Below are 17,886 nucleotides of genomic sequence, written 5' to 3' on the forward strand. Positions count from 1 at the left end.
CCAATAGAGCCCTTTCTGCTTAGTGAGCCAGGCTTGGTGTGTCTGTTGCTTGCACCCAAGACCTCTGGCCATGCCCTGCTTCATTCTTTGTAAGGGCTGCATAGTATTCCATTCTATGTATGTGTCATATTTCATTTCAGCACCCCTTATTGGAGGATATCTGGGTAATTTACAGCTCTTTGACATTCCACAGACAGACACAATGACATGCTTCTTAGAGCCTATTTTCCAGCCTTTATAACCTCATCTCTGACTCTCCCTACCCCCACAGGCACACAGTTGGGTGGGGAGTGGCCTCATCTACAGGCTCACATGGTGGCTGTGATCCTCTGCCTGTTTGATCAAGGCAGGATTGGCCAAACGTTTAGAACAGCAGGGAGCTCAGTGGGCCAGGAAGTGAGTGGCAGATGATTCTGGGAAGGCAGGTGTGTTTGGGCAGCCAGCCTGGGCCCCTCATGCCCAGACCCCTCCCCTCCCCGTGTTGGTCTTCATCATCTCAGTTCAGCATGGGAGGAAACATCTGCACAGCCTCTGATGCCTTGAGGGACCAGTGACTTCTGTGTGCCCCTCCCAGGGGCATCTGCACTTTAAAAGAAGCCTGGAAGGAAGGGAGTAAAGCTCACCCAAAGGGCACACTGTTCACGGTGGGATTTCAGGCAGCCAGGGTCACATACCTGAACAGAGACCATCCTATGTTCCAAGGATGGTGATGGGCTCTTTATCCTATACGATCCCATGTAATTCTTATGGCAACACTGTGAGGTTGGTATCACCAGTTCCATTTCACTGAAAAGGCAACTGAGGCCAGAGAGGGGAAGAGATGTTCCCAAAGCCATTCTGGGAGCAGACCTATGTCCAGGGCTCTTTCCACTTTATCAGTAATGGGGAGAATGTTTGGAGTGAAATTGGGAAGCTTTCCCTTGACTTAGTACCATCAGCCAAAAGGCAGAGGTCTGGGAGGAGAGAGGAGACTGGGGGAAGGGCTGGGGTGAGTGCTTTCAATCAAGTCAGCTGCTTTCCAGAAGCTTGCAAGTTCATGGCATTGATTGGAAACCAACAGGCCAGAAGCTGACTAAGTTACAGGTTGTACTGGCAGGGCAAGTCCAACGTTGGCCAACAGTTGGGTTTCCCATGCCTGAAAGTAATCCTCAGGCTCTACTGTACCTACAGGAGTAGCTGGTTAGAAGCATAGTGATGGAGATAACCTGTGGCCTTGTGCTCCCCTGTTGTGATGCAAGCCTAGATGTATCCAGAGGCCAGTATGTGATGCTCAAACCCCCACACAACTGCAAGGGTGTGTATTTCCCATGTATCCCCATTGTGAAAGATCAAAGGAGGCTGACCTCACACAAAACCCATTTGTGAGCACAACCTCTGTTGCCCTGGGCCATGGATAAGAGATCACCTGCCCGTTCACCCTTAGGGAGAGCATCTACCTGGCATTTCTAACTTCAACACCTTCTTCCATCACTTTAACAATTTTGTGCGAGGGAGCTGTGGTGCAAGACTTCAAATTAGGATTCAATATGATGTGTTGCCTTGACATATGGTAAGATAGGAGGAGACCTAGAATGTCCTAACCTCAGGGTCCCCTCTCCACTCTGCTCCCATTGATAAGATCTTCTAGCTAAACAACCCCCTTATCAAGGGCAAGGCGCAGTTCCTGCTTACCCCTGAGTAACGCCTTTCAGTTCCCTGCTAGCTTGTGGAATTATTTCAACAAGCCAATCACATCCTCATATGGGAACCAGGGAACACCCCGCCCTCTTGATACTACTAACCCTGCCTCCCACGACCCTTGGTTGCTCACTCTGTTCCCAAGTGCAGCCTCACGTGGTCCTGTGTGGTGTGTGGTGTTCTCCCTCGAGCTGAGAACCGATAAACTGCTGTTGATCTCATCCAGTCAGTGCTGGGGATCATGTGTTTGGCTGTCCTTATACCCTAGGGTAGGAATCACTCCCTCACCAATGGGGTCTCCCTGAGAAGTGCTTTTACCCCAGTTACTTTTGATCAGGGTCCTGGAAGTGAGGGCTGCTTGAGGATGGAGAGCAGGAGGCCACATCCTAAAGAGTCTTGGGTTTGAACTTCAGCTCTGCCATCGACTGGCTGATTGACTACAGGCAAGCCCTGTATCTCTCTCATCCTCGATATTGGTTAATGGTCAGTTGCAAAACCAGGAGTCACTCTAGCTAGCTTAAGCAGAAAGCTATTTATTATCATGAATTTGTATCCTATAAAATCGCTTGAAGGGCTGGAGAAGGAGGCTGTAAATTGAGGTTCTGGGATAAATTCCTCCCCACCCCCCAACACATCCTGAGTCATGTTGCCTTGGCCACAGTTCAGGAATGCTGTTCTGCCATGGTCTGTGCCCTGCGTTTTGCTTCCTTCCAGACTAAGTTCTGGTTGGACACTTTAGAGAATGAACCTGATTGGTGAAACTCAAATCACATCCAGAACCACAGCTCTGGGAGTGGGGCGGAGTGTTGGTCTCAGAATTGTAGCTTTTAACTTTCCAGCCTCTGGTCTATATAGCGATACAGGAAAGAGGTTGAAATGGATGTTAGTAAGTCAGTCCATAGATTCTGCTACAGCCTCTGCTCTCCATCTCTGAAATGGTTTGCTGGGATCCTCCCTGTTTGCTGGGATCTCTGGGTGGGTTGGAAACGGATGAGGGGTTGCTGCCTAGAGTCAAACCCAAACTTGTACCATAGTCAGAGGCTCTCATATAAATGATTTCAACCCTATAGACCCTGATGCCTTTTTTTTAAGTCATATCCCCTTTACTAATCCGAAATGAAATTAATATCTAATATAACTTTGCTACACATGCAATATCAAAAACAAGTTAATATGGTGTCCTAACTGTAATTATAGGAATGAAGTAAAAGCAAAGGAAAAGTTATAGTAAAGTGATATGTACCCCAATATTTAAATGTTCCATCAGGGCTACTGTAATGATGTAATCAAGCTATTCATAAGGAATATACACTGAAGTCTTCATATATAAAGGAGTGTGATGTATACAACTTACTCTCAATGGTCAGAATAAACCATTATTTTCACACACACATGGAAGAAAGAGAAGGATAAATGTGGCAAAATATTAACATTTAGTGTATCTGGGTGAAAGGAATATGATGATAATTCTTTGTACTATTCTTCCAATTTTTTCTATACGCTTGACATTATTTCAAAGTGACAAGTATAATAACATGTTAGGATGTTGAATTTCTCAGTGTGCTAAAAAACCTTGTAAATAGATAGGGTACATCCCAGGAGTTTAAGGGTAGTTCAAGAACCAGAAATTATCAATGTGATTAAGTAAATTAAAAGCTTAAAGAAAAAAATTCAAATGAATCTTTAAATTGATTCATAAAAATCATTCCATATAGTTCTATGTTCATTCATGATAAAAATACACACTATACTAGGAACAAAAGAGAATATTCTTCACCTGATGAAGGGTATTTACAAATGCCTACAGGAAGTATTATACTCAGTGGTGAAACTCTAGAAGCAGCGTCCTTAAAGTCAGTACAAGGCCAGACTGCCCTCTATCACCATTCTGATTCAATATCAAATTAGTGATCGTAGGCCAATGCAATAAAACTGGACATAAAAATAAAGAGGAATAGGGGTGGGAAAAGAAGAGATAGAATGGTTAATGCTTACAGATAATATGAATGCCTTCAGATGAAATTCAAGAGAGTCATGGGTAAACTATTAAAATTCATGAGAAAATATATTGAGTTTGCAATTACAAAAGTCAATATACAGGGCTTTCCTGGTGGTGCAGTGGTTAAGAATCCACCTGCCAATGCAGGGGACACGGGTTCGATCCCTGGGCCTGGAAGATCCCACATCCCATGGAGCAACTAAGCCCGTGCGCCACAACTACTGAGCCTGCGCTCTAGAGTCGGGAGCCACAACTACTGAGCCCACGTGCCACAACTACTGAAGCCTGCACGCCTAGAGCCCATGCTCCGCAACAAGAGAAGCCACAGCAATGAGAAGCCCGCTCACCGCAACGAAGAGTAACCCCTGCTCGCCACAACTAGAGAAAGCCCACGCGCAGCAACAAAGACCCAAAGCAGGCAAAAATAAAATAAATAAATTTATTTTAAAAAGTCAATATACAAAAAACCAATTGCATGCTTACACACCAAAAACTATCAAATAAATTAAAGAGAGAAAAAGCTCCTATTCACAATAGTCATGAATTTTATTACTACCTAAAAATAAACCAAGAAAAAGTTTGCAAGAATTACATGAAAAAATTAAAATTTATTATATGACTTGAAGAGGACTTGAATAGAGTGATGCTCATTTTTTATATTTGTGAAGACTTAATATGGTAAATAATTTGGTTCCACTCAGTAATTTATAGCTTTGATGTAATTGTAATAAAAATCTCAGCAGATTTTTTTGAGGACCTTGAGAAATTGATTCTAAAATTTATGTAGTAGAGGAAAAGTGCAAGAATAGCCAAAACAATTCTGAATAAGTAAAACAGAAAAGACTTGTGCTGCAAAGCACCAAGGTATGTAAAACGTAGATGTTAATGAAAAGAGTACCAAGGAAGACTGGTTTGAGAATAAACAAATTGAGTAATAATAGAACACAGAAACACATCCATCTATATACAAAAACTTGGTATAAAATAGATGTGGTTTTATAAATTAATAAGGGATCAATGATACGGGGGAACAATTGGCATTCCATATTAGGAAAAAATGGAAACAAGATCCCTAATTCAAACCATTCACAATAAATAAATTCCAGATGGATTAATGACTTGAATGTGGAAGACAAAACTTGTAAAAATATTTAAACAAAATGGAAGGGATGTGTAAGGATAGTTTCACATAAAAAGTACAATCCATAGAGGGACAGATGGGTAAAACTGACTCCATCAAAATAAAAATATACATCCTTTTTTTTTTTTTTGGCCACGCCACGCGGCTTTCGGGATCTTAGTTCCCCCATCAAGGATTGAACCCAGGCCACGGCAGTGAAAGTGCCGAGTCCTAACCACTGGACCACCAGGGATTTCCCTATCCTTTTTAAAAGATGACACCAAAAACAAAGTTTATGCTAACTGATATTTCTCTCTGGAGCTCATTTATCATCTGCACATCTGGCACATGAATTGCACAAACTACAGATGTGACCCTCACAGGGGTTCTCACCTCTGACCCCAGCTTTGGACTCACGGTACCTCTTGGCTGCTTTCCATGTCTGGGCAAGTAACGTCAGTTCTTAGGCAGTCCCTGATCAACCTCACCCAAAGTATTCCCTCTTCCTCTCACCTTGTATGGCAGGCCAAATTGGGTGATTATAGTACCTACTTAATATATTGCTATGAGGTTTAAGGGTGATAAATCACGCAAAGTATTCAGCACTGTGCCTGGAACATAACAAATGCTCAGTAATTATTAGCTGTAATTATGTAAAGGAACACTTATTAAGTGGGAGAGTCAGGATTTGAAACCAGGTCAGTGTAATTCCAAAGTCTGTGATCTTTTAATGACATGTTTTCTCACTCAAAGAAATCATAGTCTTGTGTGGAAACAAATCAATAGGCAAAGAAGTAGGTAAAGCGAGGCCCAGAGAAGAGCATCTAACATAAAGGATGTCAGAGACCCCCTACTCTCCCTTCCCCCAGCACCAGTGGATGGCAAGGCAGATGGTATTTGTGAGTGAAAGAGAGAGAGCCAATCAGAGGCATGACCGTGAGTCTTACAGCCAAGAACCAGAGATGAGGTATGGTGGCCTTCCTTAAGAAGGAAGAGCCACCAGTCTTTCTCCTGGTGCCTCTTCCTACCCTCGATCTTAAGAGGCCATCTTGTGAGCGTAGCCAAGACGGGCCTTGAGAGTAGGAGAGGCTACCAGCAGTGCCCTCAGTCTGTGTTGGGCTGTTCAGTCATGGCAATACCAGTTCTAGATGAGACCTTCACCTCCTAGTTTAACCCTCTCATTGTACAGATGGGGAAATTGAGGTTCAGAGAGCTGCAGTGTTCTGACAAAGGTCACACAGCGAGTCAGTGACAGAGGCTCTAGAATACAGAAGTAGATTACATAGACAGTCAATTGGACTAAGATCTTTCGAGATATAATAAATAATCTGAGTTAGCAGAAGACTTGATAACTTTCTGTGAGCTCCGACGTATGTGCGTGTGTGTACATGCGTGTTCACACGCATGTGTGTGTGTATGAGAGAGAGACTATTTTGAAATAATAATAATAATAATAATAATAATACTTATAATGGCTACCATTTTTAAGTGTCTACTATATCCCAGGCCTTGGGCCAGATGTGCATTTACTCCCCATGACAATTATAAGAAGAAAAATGTTAATGGTGCCTGCTTTACAGAAACTGACACTAGAAGGTCTTCTGACTTGCCCAAGGCAACAGATAGTAAATTGTGGTACCAAGATTTGAATCCAGATTAGGTTAACACTAACATTCATACATTTATCTACTACACTGTGCTGCATCTACGTGTTCCATTAACTTTTGTATCCCCAGGGCCTAGCATAGTGCCTGGTTCGTAGTAGGCACTCAATACATTTCTTTTTGAGTAAGTGAATGAATAAATGTCCTTAAGACTATTGGATATAGGGCGAGATGATAGAGGCTGGATGGAGAAGATGCAGTCAGAATCCAGGATCCAGATCAAATCAAGAGGGGGATGGGGCTTCCCTGGTGGCTCAGTGGTTAAGAATCTGCCTGCCAATGCAGGGGACACAGGTTCGAGCCCTAGTCTGGGAAGATCCCACATGCCGCGGAGCAACTAAGCCCGTGTGCCACAACTACTGAAGCCCGTGCACCTAGAGCCTGTGCTCCGTAACAAGAGAAGCCACCGCAGTGAGAAGCCCGTGCACCACATCGAAGAGTAGTCCCCCACTCGCGACAACTTGAGAAAGCCCGCGCATAGCAACGAAGACTCAATGCAGCCAAAAAATAAGTAAATAAATAAATAAAATAAATTTATTAAAAAACAAAAAAAGAGGGGGATGGCCAAATAGAACAGGCTCCTGGGATAAGTTGGGAGTGACTAGATTCAGAGAAGTCACATCTCACATGTGGTAACTAATTTATTGTGTGACTTTGGATGGGTTCCCTCCCTTTGGAACTCTGTTTTCTCCTCTGTGAAACAGATTGGCCTAAATCTATTCTGAAGTACCTATCAGTGCAAACATTATATGATTTTAAGATGAGGACCAATGGTAATCAGGTTACAGATGATAGATATCTGGTACTGTCCCATCCTCTATGCTCGCTGATCACTGCTCAAGTACAGTGCTTTCCTGTGAGTTCTTCTCAAAGTCAGGATTCATTACCAATTTCTCAGTGACAGAGAACTCAGCTCTTTTAAGATTGTATCCATCGACAGAGCTATTATTCAGAAGCAGATACTTAGGTAATTCCAAACTCCAAACCTCATGGAGGTGTATGCATGAGTGTATCAGAGAAGGACCGGGGAAGGGTAGCTCAGCAGGAAAGGAATGAGAGTGCCTCTCACCCCACACTCCCAGGTGGTTATAGTGAGAAGAAGGAATTGAAGCCAAGTTCATAGACACCCCAGTCACCTCCAAAAAATGGCAGAAACCAGAATAGAGATATCAGTTTCCATTTCCTATGTGAAAATTATAAGGCACACACTAGGTTAGTAAATCATGCTAATTTCCTTCCTTTCCTTCCTCCGCCAATATATAACTTGTGTGTCTTCTTTTTGTAGGGATTGGCCCTTAGTGAGCTGTCTGATTGGAGAGTATCTTAAAAATAAATTAACATGAAAGCACCATGATTGATAATTTGATTCTCATTCACAGAAGGAAAAACAACACCAAACAAGACAGCTATTGTTAGGTGCTTGTTATTGGCTCAGACTAGCTCTCTTTTGATATCTTTAAAAATAAACAATGAGGCCAAATGCTCAGGACATGAAGATACCTAACAATCAATCAAAGGGTTGTTCTGCTTAATTTACTAAAAGGGTAGCAGAAAATACACATCATTTAGCTTTACCAGATATATATATAGAGATATATATATACATATATATAATAGAAATATATTATATATATATATACATATATATACACATATGTGTGTGTGTGTGTATATATATATATATATATATATATATATATATATATATATATATATATAATAGAAATAGAAATCCTGGAAATAAAAACTGATTGTTGAAATTAAAAAACTCGTTAAACAAAATGGAGTCCAGACTGGGTGCAGTTGAAAGAAAAATTAGTGAATTGGAAGATAGTACTGAGGGATTCACCCAGAACACAGCACAGAGAGATGAAGAGAAAAATACAGGAGAAAGGGAAGACAAGGGGACTATAAATAGAGGATCTAATAAGTAGCCAATGAAAGTTCTAGAAGGGGAATGGAGAGAATGGTGGAGAAGCAATATTCAAAGAGATAAAAAGAAGAAAGTGTTCAAAACTAAGACATACATATTCAGATTAAAGGTGTACATTTAAGGTTGAGCAGAGTAAATAAAAGACAAACATGACAAGATTTCCAACTATGGTTATTAGCTTATGCTTTTATTTGAAGCAAATGGATAAGAATTTAACTAAACAAGAAACCTAAGCCTCTCCAACAGTGGTCACTGATTGCTCACATCAATATGGATCTCCTGCTGCATTCTTATGAAGTGAATTCCTGAAAAGGGGTATATCCCCCTCCCCGCAAAGGGCATCCTCTGCAATATTTCTCTGAGATATGGCCATGGGAAACAATGGGCAAGGGTGAGCCTCCCAGAGAGCAGAATGGATCAGCCAGATTCACTGAACAAGGAAGTCACTCCATCACCAGGTAGGAAGTCCCCACATCCTTGTCTTATAGGATATACAAAATGTTCTGTAGACTAGTGACCGCCTGTATGTTGCTTTACATGTTTCTCTCTTGAAAATAGGAGGGTTTTTTTTTTATTGCAGTTATTCTGTTCTCATTCTACTATTTTATGTTGGGTGCATTAGCGGTTGTTAAACTTACTAAACTTACTTAATCCGTAGTATATAAAGAGCCTTATCTGGACTTAACTGAGAGAACTGCTTTCATTTAGATTCCAGAACTAGATGAATGTAGTACCAGAAGCAACATTTTGTTATCTTCCTTCATGAGAGAGGTGGAGTGCACTTTATCTAAGTGTTGGTGGTTTGGAAAGAGTTTGAATAAGTTTAAAAATTCAGCTTTTCTTTTTCCTGTTTTCTTCCACGGGGAGTATGACTCACAATTTCTCAATGTCCAACCCTCAATTTTCTTTTTGTTTTACCAGACGGTGAAGCATTTCCTCATGACCAACCACAGTCTCCGTTTCATTAACCTCATGGTAAATGGATGTCTTCTTTTAGGGGGACACTCAGCCTTTGAAGGAATAAATTGCATAACCCTGATCTATCCATGAACCACCTCTTAGATAAGTATCGATAGGAAGATATGAGATCTACCATGTTGGTTATTTCCTCCAGCTACTTCCTCAGTGGATGGATATTTTTCACGTTTGCCTAGATTCTGCTTTACCTGGTAGCTTCCCACTGGTTCACATTTGAGCCAAAAGAATAGTACACCTTTCCCAGTTTCACAGGAATATGATCAGTGGCTGGGGGAGAAATTCAAACTTTGAATTGTAAATTCAAACTTTCTTGGGTGGGGAAACACTAAGTAGGAAGTGGGTAGGCCATCTGTTTCTCTCTAAGGTGTGGGGACACCTGGCTGCCACACCTGTCACCCATGGGTCTCCAGACGTGAGTGAAATGCCCTGACCCTCCCTGGTTTCCTTCTCTTTCTGTCTACTCTTCCTGTCCCAGATCAGTGGCATTCTTCCCCGCTACCCTCACCACCACGTCTGGCTACTTCTCCAGGCCTCCTGGCTTTGGCATCTCCAATCCCCTTCTGTCATTATTGAATATTTTGTATGTTTCATGGGAGAGAATACTTCAAGTTAAGTTATAAAGACAACTGCAGAAATCAGAACATGGGCTGAGCTCCTGGGCTGTGTTTATGGCCTAAGAGGAAGCTGGGCGACATGGTACCTTAGAGTCACAATTATCATCGTGGGACAGATGGAGGAACTGAGGCACAGAGAAAGGCAGTGGCTGCCTCATACATATAGAGACGAGCCATGAGAACCTGGTCTCCTGACTTATAGATTCTGAAAGGGTTTTTTTTTTGTTTGGTTTTGGTTTTGATTTGTTTTTGTTTTTGTTTTTTTTGTATTGTTTTGTTTTGTTTTGTTTGAGACAGAGAAACAGTGAATTTTAGCCAAGGGCAAAGATGCCATCTACTATCAGTGTGGGGAGATGGAAACATATCTCCCTTAGATCTGGGCAACTGGGGCTCCTGCCCTGGGCCTTACACCTCAGGGCTCTGTGCTTTGGAGTCCCTTCCTCAAAATCATCTGTTTTCCCTCTGCTGCCTGGGGCCGGTCAGAGGCAACCGTGCCATCGGGGTGGAGCACCTCCAGCCTGGACTAGGACATGCCTGGGTCCTGGTCCTCCTTTCTCCCTTTTGGGGCTCTTTCCCACCCTCTACTTATCCTCTCATTTCTGGCATCCATGGCAGTCACCGTACTGGGCTGTAGCTCTGCAACACCAAGGGGCCCTTCCAATGGATTTTTTGGGGGGCGTGCCGTGCCACGTGGCATGCGATCTTAGTTCCCATTTAATCGCATCTAATAAATACCTTCACAGTAACATCTAGACTGGTGTTTGGCCAAACAACAGGGTACTAGAGCCTAGCCAGGTTGACATATAAAATTAATTATCACAAAGGTCTATATTGCTTTAATACAAACAAAATAGAGCCACGGCACTCAGAGTAGTAACAGAGCTGCCACCATTTCTTGGGCTGGGAGATGTGAAAAACTTATCACATCTCACAATAAAGAACATGAAGGGACTTCCCTGGCAGTCCAGTGGTTAAGACTCTGCACTTCCACTGCAGGGAGCACGGGTTCGATCCCTGGTCAGGGAACTAAGATCCCGCATGCTGTACAGTGCAGACAAACCACCACCACCCCCCTGCAAAACAAAAAACAAAAAACAAAAAATACAAAACATGAAGACTGGTTTCTGGACCAACAGAGGAAGACATGATGCCTGGATAGTAAGAATCTTCACATGCTCTGTTTGGATGGTAAGTAAATACGATGGCACCTCTTCTCTGCAATTATTTCAAATCTTCATAGGTAAATCATGATAACTCACACGGGCCTGTGAATTTTGTAATATATTTTAAAATCAAATTGTGTATATAGACAGAGGCCCCCCACACCCTAAGAGCAATTCTGTCCTGAAGGCTCAGTCAGACATTTAATGGGGCTGGGCAAGAAGGGTCCAGACCCAAGGACCCAAGGACCTGACAGTCCCCTGTGTGCCTAATGTCCAGTGTACCCAACTGTCATAAGAAAAATGTCCACCATGCTGAGTGGACCGGACACCGTGCTGAGTGTTTGCCAATTACTCTTCACAACAACCATGTGACATAGGAGAAACCAATACTCCCATCTTACAGCTGAGGAGACTGAGGCTCAGAGAAGGTCAGTGATTTTCTTCCAAGCCAGGTATCTCACACCTTAAATTTAGGTTCTTTTTTTTTTTTTTTAATTTATTTTATTGAAGTGTAGGTTTTTTACAATGATTTTTTAAAATTTATTTTATTGAAGTATAGTTGATTTACAGTGTTGTGAAGTTTAGGTTCTTACGACCACACGGTATTGACCTTGTGTATCTTCTTGATTGTAGCCTGAGGGCCTAGCACAACATCTGGCATGCAATAATAATTCATTAAATAATTTTTGTGTGAATGAACTGAATGAATGAATGAGCCTACAGTATTTGTAGAAGGCAACGGATGGTGTGTGAGGTGGGCTTAGTGAATCAATCTTGGGTTAAGATCGGGCTAGGAGAGGGGAGTATCCACCCATTACCATTATCAAGTGGGTTCTGGGGAGCAGCACGGAAGTAACCAGTTTTAGAAAAGCTTGATCTGGTGTTGTGTAATTCACTCATTATGCAGCTTTGGGCTTGTACCTTTTTCTGAGGGCCTCACTCTCCTGCTGCCAGCTGGAGTTTGGGTCTGGATCAGGAGTCAGTAAACATATTCTGCAAAGGACCAGAGAATAAATATTTTAGGCTTTGTCTAAAGCCTTGGGTCTCTGCCCCAACTATGCAGCTCTCCCACTGTAGTGAGAAAGTAGCCTCAGACAATACGTAAATAAATGAGCGGCTATGTTCCAGTAAAATGTCATTTAGAAAAATAGGCAGCTGTCTGGATTTGGTCGCCAGGCTGTAGTTTGCTGACACCTGGTCTAGATGACCTCTCAGATCCCTTTTAATCTTAACAGTCTATGATTTTTTTTTTTTTTTGGCCGCATCATGCAGCTTGTGGGTTCTTAGTTCCCTGAGCAGGGATTGAACCCAGGGCCCCGGTAGTGAGAGTGCTGGGTCCTAACCACTGTACCGCTAGGGAAGTCTCAACAGTCTATGATTTAAAGATTTAGAACCAAACATATAAAGGACAGAAATGATCATACAGTGTCATTACCCTCCTATGGTGTCCATGGCAGACATTGCTAATTGATCACAGGACTCTTCCGATGAGAAAGGAGTTGGCTTTTATAATCAATCACATGTAGAGAACTCTAGCTGGAGCATTCTCTCTCTCAATCTTTATGAAGCAAATATTTAGAAAACTGCAGATACTCTCTTGAATGTGGCATTGAGGAAAATAGGAAGAAACAGAGAGTGGGAAGTCTGGCCGATTCTTCCACTCTCATTCCTGAGTGAGAGGAATCAAATTGTCCCCAGCGTGGTGTAAGTGAGAACCAAACTCCTGAACCTAAGCCAAGCTGCTTGACCCAACAGTGATATTACCCAGTGTTGGAATTCAGACTTGCAGTCTCACTCTCACTTGCCCTACTAAGTGTGCCAGCCAGGAGTGAAAGCCCCTGGCATATAGTAGTTCTCCAGTGCATGCCGATTTTCTTCTTTTACTTTTCCCACCAAAATTTAAATCGTTGAATGACTTCTGCATAGAGGGATCAGCTGCCTGTCTAGTTGGAGGATACTTTACAAATTAGTTCATTTGGATCTTGACAATGCATGACTCTTTTGTGTCTATTTGAATTTCCACAAACCCCCTCCCTTTGAAGAGTGAATGGGGAAATTGTAAGCATCAGGAAGTTACATGTTATTGAGGAAAGAGTTTGGGCTTTGCAGTTAGACAAATTAGACTCGGCTTTTAGAGATAATGATCACTCTCTTGATAATTAGAAGCAATCTATATAGACTGGGTAGCACACAGAATAGGTTTACCAAATGGCAGCCATCATTTTTTATCACGTGAAATCTGTAGGGGATTTGGGGGTAGGAAACGTTCCTCTAACATCTCATATTACACACTATAACTAAATATTGATTACAGTGACTGGTGAGCTGTTTTGCTCCTTTATCTCAGATTTACTTCTCTTTAGTCGTAAGGGAAACAATTCATTTATTCTTTTCAGAGTCCTTTCACACCGATAACCTCACAGCCCTCTGAGAAGGCTGATTTGTTAGGATCATCCCATTTCACAGTTGGGAAAACTGAGCTCCAAAGAGATTTGTTGAGGGCAGAGCTCTTTCTTCTGCACCTTTTATGTGACAAGTCTTTATGAGCACTTTCCATGTAGCAGGCATGGAATATGCACTGGAGATACAACAGTGTTAATACTGGAGGGAGATCAATATCTGTTGGTTGAGGGATATGCTCTTGGACTCTTTAATCAACAGAAATTGATAAGAGGCCAGACGAGAAATTCAAGCAAGGCTTTATTGGGATAGGGAGCTGCAGCACCAGGGAGAGAAAACAAGTAACAGTTTCCCTTGCTCACTTGCTGGGGAGGTGGCGAGGTGGTCCCTTAAATTGGGTGAAGGTAGGGGCGGGTCCAGGGGGCTGGACTGGAGGTGTGGCTTGGGTGGTCTGCCCACCCCCTCGGTGGTGCTGTGTGCAGGGGTCATGCACAGTACCCTGCTTTTGCTCCTACACCTCAGAAGTGGCAGTTGGGTTTTTGGACCTTTTGTATCTTGTTGTTCATAATTTGCCCCAACTGCTCACGCAAGCAGTTATTTTTAGTCCCTTATAGATTCTTTGTATTCTGTTGCTTGAGGAGAGGAGGAGACTTTTCTCCAGGTGCAAGCACTGCAGCAAACGGTCCCAGTCTGTCTCAATGTCATCTGAAATTTGAGAAGGAAATTGCACTGAGCAATCAGTAGAGAGTTTCACAATTCCCTGGGAGTCCAGGAGTGGGAGAACTAGGGGTGCATTGCCCAACGTCTCAGCTCAGAATCCAGGTCTAAATAGCATTTTTGCCTTTGACCTTTTACCCCCCATCTCCACTAACAAGGCTAAGGAGCCTGGGGCCCCTACGATGCTCAGGGTTCAGACGGACACCTGAAATGGTTTCCTTATCAGCCTGGCGACATCTCCCAGGCCAGCCTCTCCTATTTCTTCCCTGGCCCTTACTCTGTTGGCCTAACAGTCTTGCTCGGGACAGGAATGAGCCACTGTCTCTCTGGTGTCAAGCTTCCTGGTCTCTGGCCGAGCTTCCTGCTTATGCCATTGAAGCTGGGAGGGGCCGAGGAAATGCTCGTGAGACCACACCCACTAGGGAAGGTATAAACAGGGAGGCTGGGCCAGCAGAGCTGCTCCTGCCCTCACCATGACCTTCAGTGGCCTCTTCCCCTTCGTGCTTCTTGCCCTGGGAACCCTGGCACCTTGGTCTGTGGAAGGTGCTGGAAATGGTGAGTTGGAGTCACCCGGGTATGATCTCGGCTGCAGGGTCAGAGACGGGGGCTCATAGTGGTGTGGGGATGGCCCCTTCTCTAGACTGTAATCTCTCAGCTTAGTTTCAGGAGACGTCCCTGGGGGTGTGTTCATGTCCATCTGGGCTCCAAGGTCTCTGTGCAAGCTTCTGAGCATCTGGAAATTCTTCGTTTACTCAGCCATCTGTCAGCCCAGGTCTCACTCCCTTTCTGTTCTATTCCTCTCTCTCTCTTTCTCTCTGCCTCATTTCCCGGTCAGTGGCTCTCCAATCATCAGTCTGACTCTTGCTGGTTCTTTCCGTTAATCTCTGTTTTCCTGTCTTTGGCTCTAGCTCTTCACCTGCTCTGTCGGTTCTATTTATCTCTGTTTATTTCCCTCCATCCCCATCATGCTCAGCCTGCCTCTCTGCCTGTGTGTAGCCTTGCTTCTCCCTGGGGAAAGAAACCGTGGCTGGGAACCCTATGCCTTTCTCCTGAGCACGTGTGTGATTTTATCAAGCCTGTCACTCTTCATGGAGGTCAGACAGGGACTTCACTTTGGACTTTGTGGATGGTCACCTGAGTGAGGGTCACTACTGGAAAGCGGCGCTTTGTCCAGGAGCCGTGATGGCTACTTAACGCCCAGCCTCCTCCCAAACTCTTGAACTTCTCTTCCAAAGCTTTGAAAGCTGGAACCTGCCCTCCTAGAAAACCTGCCCAGTGCCTTAGATATGAGAAACCCAAGTGCAAGAGTGACTGGCAGTGTCTAGAGAAGAAGAAATGTTGCCCTGATACCTGCGGAATCAAATGCCTGGATCCTGTCAACATCTTGAACACAGGTGAGGAGGTGGGAGAGCCACCCAGCCACGCAGCACTGCACAACTGGCCACCTGCATTGACTGGGGGCCCAATGTCAGAAGAGAGCCAGATCCTACCTTCAGGGGGTATCCCGGCCTCAGGAAGGATGTGGTGGTCATGGGGATGGGAGGCTCAGGCTGGGGCAGGGCCTGGGGCAGGGGCTGGGGTCCAGAAGCAGGGGGGTGGTGTGGAAGGTACAAGGTTTCTAACCCATGACTCTACTCTCACCAGTTGAGGAGAAGCCTGGGAAGTGTCCAGTGGTCTACGGCCAATGTCTGATGCTTAACCCCCACAATTACTGTGAGACAGACGGCCAGTGCGTGGGTAAATTAAAGTGCTGCAGGGGCATGTGTGGGAAAGTCTGCATTTCCCCTGTGAAAGGTAAGGAGGGGCTGGGGAAGGCTGACCTCCTTCCCTCCAGCTCTCTCAGTCTCAACCCTCTGGAGTTCCAGGCATATAAACAGGGAGACTCCTGATCCCAACCCCAAGCAAAGCCTCTGCCTGACTCCCTTGTCTTTCAAGAGCCCTGTTCCCCAGGCCTCAGGGCAAGGATTTCCATAGGATGACTCATGGCTCTGATTCTATCCCAGCCCTTCTGAATAAGGGCCCCAGGGCAAGTGACTCAGAGTCTCAGTTTCCTTATCTGTAAAATGGACATAATGAACTTGAAAGTGCATTGTCAAAAGCCCTGTGCACTAAGTATGTATTACTAAGGTTATTTCCAAGATGTTGTCTAGGGTCAAAGTCCAAAAGATCAGTGGATTTTGAGGATAATCTTGCTCAATGCTCCGACTTTAGAGTTTTCTAGTAAAATAGAGACTTGAAATCAGCCTCCTGATACCAAGACTCATACAACTATATCAGCACCTTGCTATTTTCTCTATCTCAAGGGGTTTCTTGGGGAAAGAATGTGGAGATGACTTGGCTGGTTCCTATATTGAAGCCCTGATCTCATTTTCTCTCACAGCCTGATTCCTGCCACTTGGAAGTGGCTCTGGATTCCTACTCTGTGTGGTCTGAGAATTCCCTTCTACTCCAACGCTTGGATCTCTGGGGCACTCCGTGGTGAAGCCTTGGTCCTATCACCAATATCTTCTTTGCAGAAAGGCTTGGCACCCAGTAGGCTGCCAGCAAATGCCTGTTGATTGGTCAATAAATAAATGAGCATATTTCTCCCTGTACATCCTGCTTCTGTGGTTCACTGGGGAATATCAGTTGGGTGGGAGATGAGGAGGGAATGTCTGAATAAGAGGCCTCCCTCTTACAGATATGGAGTGGAAGGAAGAGGCTTAGGGGCTGGACAGACCAGAATTTACATCATGAGTCTGAAAAGGCTTGGCTCTGTGGTTTGGGACAAATGACTTTATCTCCTACATCTTAATCTCTTGACCTGCAAAGTGATGATAAAAATCAACTTCTCACAGTGTTTGGTGTTTGGAGCATTGGGGTATCCAATGCAAAATGAAGAGCAATGTTACGGGGCCATAGCAGGTTCTCAGAAAATGGTGGATACTTTCCTTCTGTGGTGATCTTGGGCCTCTTTCATTTCTCCTCTCTCCCAAGACACTATTTCTTCTATCTTAAAATAAGTGTTGAACAGAACAACGTGTACCCGATTATCAGTCCCAAGGGAGGACTCCAAACACATCTGTCTGTCCATTGTGTATTGGTATCAGAGTCTCCAAGGAAAGCACAGCATAGTCGAGCACTGGATGAAACAATGCTTCACTTACACAAGACGCTTCCATAGCGGGCTTCGATTTCCCATGGCTAGGGAGTCTCTCCTGGCAGCTGATGCCTGGCAACTTACGTGTAGGCACTCCTCTCATGACACGGTAGAAGGACCCCATCCCTTCCCCGCTGAGGGCAGATACAGCAGTGGGGTTAACCAGATGCCAGAGGGCACACACACAAAACAAAGGAGCATGCGTTGAGCTTAAAACAGGGAAAGATATTTCCACTCATGACAATAAGCCCGGCACAGGTTGTATGGGCTCCTTATGTCTTGGTAAATAAGTATTCCAGGTCCAAGGTCCATTCTTTTGCAGTGGGGGATACATGCATGAGACTGCCTTTCCCAACACTAGGAGTATTGTCATGGTAGGTCATGTTGATGACATGTTCTTGGCCAGAACCACAGGAGAGTGATATTGTTCTTGACTCAGTGGAGTGGAAAGAGTAACAAGAACCGGAATTCCGAGAGCTAGA

The 17,886-nt window shown here is 44.1% G+C and overlaps 1 protein-coding gene across 1 annotated transcript; it reads left to right on the plus strand.

Moving 5' to 3' along the window:
* Positions 1 to 595: 595 nt before the first annotated feature.
* SLPI (secretory leukocyte peptidase inhibitor) lies at positions 596 to 16,859 on the plus strand. The gene is made up of 4 exons (XM_082430407.1): positions 596 to 14,820; positions 15,501 to 15,659; positions 15,910 to 16,059; positions 16,646 to 16,859. Exons 1-4 carry the CDS (start codon positions 14,739 to 14,741, stop codon positions 16,648 to 16,650), a joined length of 396 nt encoding a protein of 131 aa, XP_082286533.1. The 5' UTR covers positions 596 to 14,738; the 3' UTR covers positions 16,651 to 16,859.
* Positions 16,860 to 17,886: the final 1,027 nt, after the last annotated feature.

This window comes from Balaenoptera physalus, assembly GCF_965194825.1.
Source record: "Balaenoptera physalus genome assembly, chromosome: 16".
Taxonomy (NCBI): domain Eukaryota; kingdom Metazoa; phylum Chordata; class Mammalia; order Artiodactyla; family Balaenopteridae; genus Balaenoptera; species Balaenoptera physalus.